At 50.7% G+C, this 6,756-nt stretch overlaps 1 protein-coding gene across 1 annotated transcript in view; it reads left to right on the top strand.

Moving 5' to 3' along the window:
- Positions 1-2,875, top strand: part of Sbsn (suprabasin) — a 4,100-nt gene extending 1,225 nt beyond the window's left edge. The window contains 4 exon segments of the mRNA XM_028787675.1: positions 1-302; positions 1,607-1,678; positions 1,801-1,845; positions 2,706-2,875. The exon segment at positions 1-302 is cut by the window's left edge and continues 1 nt beyond it. Of these exon segments, the coding sequence (XP_028643508.1) occupies positions 1-302; positions 1,607-1,678; positions 1,801-1,845; positions 2,706-2,729 (443 nt within the window). The 3' untranslated portion in view covers positions 2,730-2,875.
- The last annotated feature ends 3,881 nt before the right edge of the window (positions 2,876-6,756 follow it).

Genomic DNA, 6,756 nt, shown 5'->3' with positions numbered 1-6,756 from the left:
AGGCTCAAAAGGAAGCAGAGAAGGTGGCCCACGGGGTCCAAACTGGGTTCAACCAGGCTCAAAAGGAAGCAGAGAAGGTGGCCCATGGGGTCCAAACTGGGTTCAACCAGGCCGGGAAGGAGGCACAGAAAGTTGGCCAAGAGGTCAACTATGCTGCTGGCCCAGCCGGAAAGGAAGCAGAGACGCTTGGCCAAGGTGTCCACCATGCTGCTGGCCAGGCCGGGAAGGAAATGAACAGGTGGCAGCAAGATGTTCATAATGGGGTCAACCAAGCCAGCAAGGAGGCCAACCAGCTGCTGAATGTAGGTGAACCGAGGTGGGGAAACTGGGGAGAAGGGGGTTGTGGGAGGGAAGAGGCTAAACTTTTGGGAAGCCATAATATTGGGTTCCCTTCCTTCCTTCTCCACCTCCATTACTACAGAGCTGGTGGCCAGCTGGTTTAGACTGTCTTGTCTGCAAAGCTTCCCCTGAGACAAGGTGAAAGGGACCTAGTCCTGTCAGGGAGCTGTCCTACATGAGGGAACCTAATCTGTTCTCTCTCCTGGAGCCAGGAAATAGTTCTGATCCCAGACACAGCACAAACACATAGCAGCTGAGAAAACCCAGAGTTGGGGGAGGAGCTTTGGTGACAGGCTCTGCTGTGTACTGTCCTTATAGCAAGCCTCTGGGGTGGTCAGGATGAGGGTGCTGACTCTCACATTTAGATAAGGAAACTAAGGCTCAGAGAGGCTGGGGGACTTGCTGAGGTCGATGGAGAGTGCTCAGCGAGTGAGATGCAGGTCTGGAGTTTTCTTTCTTCCTTTGCCTTTCTGACTGGGTGGTGTGTGAGCTTCTCGAGGACTCTCATGTCCATATTTGTAGAGGGAACAGATGCTGGAGACCAGGTAAGCTGCAACCGAGCAGGCACTAAGGAGGTACCTGGGGTCCATCCAGTAGCAGGCTGACTCCCAGTTCCCAGTTCTCCACACTCTGAGTGAAGAGTCATTGACATCAGAAAGCTGGACCCTGAGGATGGGTCCAGTTCTCAGAGCCTAGAGCCACATCTGCTGCCCGGAAGGAGCCATGGGGGGCTGGGTGGAGAGGAGAGGATTAAAGAGAGACCCTGAGTGACACACTCAAGTGGACTTGGGGAGAGGGTCAAGAGCCTTTGAGGGTGGGGTGCCATGGGGTGGATGTGGCCTGTGTTGAGTGACTTCTGGGCTCAAGAGCAAGAATGAGCTGAGTTAGGCTTGAGGCTACATTGTAGCAAAGCGATTGAAAGTCAGGGCTACGGGTGAATGGTGGTTCTGGTATTTGTGTGGGTTCTTTGAGTCCTTCTTCTGCAAGATGGAAACATTTCCCGAATGCTGAATTTAAAGAGAGCTTAGGTGAGGCAAGTCCACAAGAGGCAAACGTCCTTCCTGGAGTTCTGTCCACCTCTCCTAATCAGCCTAGCAGTCAGGGGCTCTGGGTTGTCGCTCAGAACCATAATCAAAGAGCCCTGAGGATCGGCTAGGTTCCCACTCTAGACCCAGTCATATTAGAAGGGGCGGGTTCTTGGGGAGAGAGAATGAGGGAGACCCTCATGGGTCAAAGGGTGGGAGTGATGATCTGAGTTTGTCTACAGGGGTCTCACCAAGGTCAAGGAGGGTACGGAGGCCAGCACGGAGGGGCCGCAACCACTACAGTAGCATCTGGGGTGAGTCTCTGGGTGTAACATGGGTTTGGAGCCAGGAGAGTGGAGTAGAAGCTACTTGAGGTTCTCCCAAGTACAGTGGTTGGCTTAAGTGGTCGGTGACTCGCTTTGTCCTTGAATTCCAGGCCTCAGTCAACAAGCCATTTATCAACTTCCCAGCTCTGTGGAGGGTGAGTGCCGCGTGATCCCCAGTCCCCTTGAATTCCCTTCCCATAGCCTTCTTGCTGTCAGCATCCTGTTGGACTGTAGAGACCATCCAACCAGTTCTCCCAGCTCTGCTCTGGCCTTTCGTCACTCACTTGCAGCTTTTGGGTACTTTCCAGTCCCAACTAACAAACATCACCTGACAGAAATCACCTCCAGGGCACCGGAGCATCTGGGAGCCAGGGAGGGTGGGGATGCTGAAACCATCCCTCACGTGCTCATCAGGGCTCCTCACCATCTCTCCTCCCAGCCCCAGTGGTAGCTGCCTCCCCTTCTTACTGGCCATCCTCTGAATGCCTCTGCTCCCCTGCCCTGCTGCCTAGTGTGGGTGAACTGAGTAGTAGTGATTTGGTTTGGCAGGTAGTACTTTGCCAGGTTGAGAGTAGAAGTTCCTGTAGAAGTCTGGTCCTCACTCCAGCTTTGTCTTTTTAAACATTTGAAACCATTTGTGTGTATATACACTGTTGGATCCCTAGCAGCTAGTGTTACACCTGTAACTCTTTGTGAGCTGTATGATGTGGGTGCTAAGGATCCAAATTTGAGTCTTCACGATTGAACAGCAACTACTGTTAACTGCTTCCCGGACTTGAAGCCTAGGGTCCAGGGTTAGTCACAGCTCCAGCTCAGAGTACCAGAAGGTTCTCTGAGGTAAAACACACAAGGCTTCTTCTGTAGAATGCTCACCCCCAGCTGGTCTCCCTGGGACAGCTGGTTCCCCATTGTTCAAGATAAACAGCTAGTCTCTATGATTTCTCAAGGGTGAACCAGGAGCCCAGATCTCAGCCCTCTGTGGCCATGTATTTAATGCCCCTCCTCTCTCTTTCAGAGTATCGCCGCCATCATGCCCTAAACTGATGCCCAGACAACAGAATGTTCCTGTTGTCACACCGGCTGAAACGACCCAGCGGAGCTGGGGCTTGGGGAGAGCTTCCTGGGTGACCTTAAAGGGGCTGCTTTGAGCTTTGTGAATAAACTTAAACACATTCTTCCTTTTCATTGTGGTCGACTGTGCTTCTTAGAGAGGGATAGGCGGAGCTGGGGTGACGGGCTTGTACTTTCTCTTGTCACTCCATGGAAGGATCTAGGAATTTGCCATCCAGGATGGAAAGAGCTGGAGCCTTCAGGATGATTAGCTTGAAGAGGGCAGTTCCCAGAAGCAAGCCACCCTTGGCTAATGTGCAGCGTTTGCATTCTGGGAAAGGCGGCTAGGAAGGGAAGCAACCACTGGCAGGGTGTGTGGTAGCTAGGTTGAAAACAATGGCAGCCTGTGTCAGTTGTGCAATGGAGACACACTGGGAACTTTCCAGGCATGATCTCACCGAATCCTCTAACCACCCAGTTAGGCAAAAGTTCTGTTATTATCCCCAGGTACTAAGGACTCTCGTGGAGGGAGGCTTGAAAAACAGTGGTCAGTCAGTGGAGGGAAAGAAACGGCCTTGGAGCTTTAAGCCTTCTCCTGTTTAACTGGAGAGGGTGAGGCAGCCAGCTGGGAGAGAGCACTGAACAAGTGGAAGGGTTTCTCAGGGAAATCAGAGAGCAGAAGGAGGCTCTCAGGCGGGAGGGCCTCTGACAGGTGGGAGAGTGACACAGAAGGCTTCAGATCCTTCCTTGAACCGCTCGGTCACAGAGGGATGACAAAGGCAGCCAGCGGGACTGCCCAAAGCCTCCTTGCACCCATTTGTCTCACCACGAAGCACAAAAGTCTGTGTTACCCATGTTGGGTGCATGAGGACTCCTCAGGGTGAGGGCACACTGGGGACTTTTCACCAGAAGCAATAGGCCTGGATCTGAACATAGACTCCCTGCTGTTCCCAAGCCCCAAAGACAGTGGCAGCATCCAGGGGGAGCTGTCTGTAGGATTCCCTTCTCTAGTGTCAATCAGAGGAGGTGTGTACAGCCAAAGACCACAGCCAGTTTCCAGTTCCAGGTGTTTGCACGAGGGAATTTGGCTTGGGGGAGAACTTAGACCACAAAAAATCTAGGCTGTGACTTTAGTCACAGAAAGCTGGGACAGCAAGAGGCACCCCCTTAAGGGCAAAACAACACCTTAGGGCACAGAGAAGCCTACATTTGTACAATAGAGGCAATATCCCAGACAGTTGCTGCCTCTTTCCCTTCTGATTCTGTAGAGGTGGCATAAACCTTTAATCTCAGGACCCTGGAGGCAGAGGCAGACAGATCTCTGTGAGTTTGAGGGTAGCCTGGTCTACAGAGCGACTTTCCAGGCCAGGGAGACCATGTCTTTTTTTTTTTTTTTTTTTTGATGATGTACTATCATTTATAACATCTGAAAGGTGGTTTTGAAAACATTTCAGATAAGAAGATGAAAAAGATTTTACAGCAGTGGTGACTTCACTCCTCAGAGCCCCTCTTTACCGTCTCAAACTTGCTTGAGCACAGACCTGGCCGTCTAGCCCCAGAACTCCCTTCACAAAACAAAAATGAAGCATGTTTACCTGTGTGGGCAGGTGTAAGCCACAGTGCATGTGTGGAGGTCAGAGGACAGTCTACAGGTGTATCTGCTCTCTCGTTCCACCAGTGGGCCTCAGAATCGGTCAGGTCATCAGGCTTGGTCGCAGTCTCCTTAAAATGACAAGCTGTCTTGCTTCTTCTTGTTGTTATTGTTATTTTATTAATTTGGTTTTTTGAGACAGGGTTTCTCTGTGTAGCCCTGGCTGCCCTAAAACTCACTCTGTAGACCAGGCTGGCCTGGAAGATCTGCCTGTCTCTGCCTCCCAAGTGCTGGGATTTAGGGTATGTGCCACCATACCCAGCTCAGCTGCTTCTTCTCCTCCCCCCCCCATTCTTCTTCTACTAGGCTCTCCCCATTTAGACCAGACTGTCTTAAACCCTCAACCCTGCCAGGTATAGTGGTGCATCCTTTTCATACCTATCCCAGTGCTCAGGAGGCAGGGGCAGGATGATCAGGGTAAGCCCAAGGCCATTGGTACCATATAGTCTAACCTTGTCCCAAATCAACACGGGTCACGGAAACAACAACAACAGAAACTCCGATCATCCCGCCTCTACATCCTGACGGCTGGAATTGCAGGCATGTGCCATCAGCTATAGATTTCTTTTAGTCCATTTCAAAATATACCGCAGAGATCTGTGGGATGCACTCTGTTTGGTAAGCGGAAACATGCCAGACACTCGATGACCAGCTCTGTGCTGGACTCGTGGTGATGGGCCAGTCCCTTCTGGGAGGTGTCCTACGCTCCTGCTTTCCAAAGGCAGGATCCTAAAAGCCTGCAATGGCTATTTTAAGATTACATTTATTTATGCATCTATGAATTTATGTACTTTGTGTGTGTGTGTATGTGTGTGTGCATGCTGCCATGATCTGGGTATGGAAGGTGGCAGAGGACAACTTTGCCGGAGATGGTTCTCTCTGCCACTTGGGGGCCTGGGATTGAACTCAAGCTTGGCAGTTAGCCTTTTTATTCACCCTGAACCATCTCGACAGTCTTCCTTCCTTTCTTCCTTCCTTCCTTCCTTCCTTCCTTCCTTCCTTCCTTCCTTCCTTCCTTCCTTCCTTCCTTCCTTCCTTTTGCGTTGACTATTTTTCTCACGAACTTGCTTGCAGAGTAGCCTCGAGAGTGCCGACTCCCAAGCCCCTCTTCCCTGGGAGAGAGCTCTGTTTGCTGCCCTCTGCTGGATGTCCTCAGTCTTCCAGTGTTCCTAAGCTGTTTCCTCTTCATCCTTCAGGTCACAGCTGCCTTGACCACGCCCCCCTCAGTTGCCGTTCTCTCTCCTGCTCTGATCTTTTCCTTCATGGTGCCTGTGGCAATTTGTAACTATTCCACAAATGTTACTTGTAGGACACTCACAACCCCCCTCGGAGATTCAGCGGTGAGGTCAAGGCCAGACCCAAATGTCTGACACATGAGCTAACCAGGGCCAGGCCCTGGAATGAGAGTAATCGAGAAACACTCTGCTGGGAAGGGTGGATCCAGGCCAAGGAGCAGCAGAGGAAGGGCCAGTTTCTGCATCTGCCTAAGAACAGGGTGAGGAATTCGGGTGGGACCTCCCTGCTCACTGCCACCTTTTATGGGTTCTTCCTAGGTCTGTGCTAAGTGCTTTATAGATATGATTCATTATGTCTTCACAAGTACCAGGAGGCAGGTACCATCATTATCCCCTCACAGATGATGGAGAAGAGTGAGAGAGTTGCCTAAGGCCACCCAGCTAGCAGATGGGAGCCCTTTCCTGCTAGTCATGGCTACCTGACATGAGGCTTGCCTTCCTGTGACCTGCAGCAAGCAGAGCAGTGTGGGGGTGTGTGTTTATGTATGTGTGTTTATGTGTGTGTGTTTATGTGTGTGTGTTTATGTGTGTGTGTTTATGTGTCTGTGTGTGTAAGCCAGGGTGTGGTGGCACGTGTCTGGCATCATGGCTGTAGGGATTACAGAACTAAGGAAGAAGAAAACTCATGAGTCTGAGGCTAGCCTGTTTTATGTAGTGAGTTCCAGGCCAGCCTGGACTATGTTATTATACCATGTCTCAAAATACAAAATTAGAACCGGTGAGATGGCTCAGCAGGTAAACCAATCCCCAGGACCCACATGGTGGAAGGAGAGAAACAATTCCCCCAAAGTGTCCTCTGAGATCCTCATGTGTACACACACACATACATACCACCTACCCACACACATACACGTACACACATATACACACACACATACACACACATACACACACATACACACACATACACACACACACATACACACACATACACACACACATACACACACATACACATACACACACATACACACACATACACACATACATACTACTTACACACACACACATACACTCATACACACACATACACACACATGCACACACATACACACATACACACACACATA

Source organism: Grammomys surdaster, unplaced genomic scaffold, assembly GCF_004785775.1.
Source record: "Grammomys surdaster isolate TR1022 unplaced genomic scaffold, NIH_TR_1.0 125671, whole genome shotgun sequence".
Lineage (NCBI taxonomy): Eukaryota > Metazoa > Chordata > Mammalia > Rodentia > Muridae > Grammomys > Grammomys surdaster.
The sequence above is the reverse complement of the archived record's forward strand: the minus strand, read 5'-3'. Positions and strand labels throughout refer to the sequence as shown.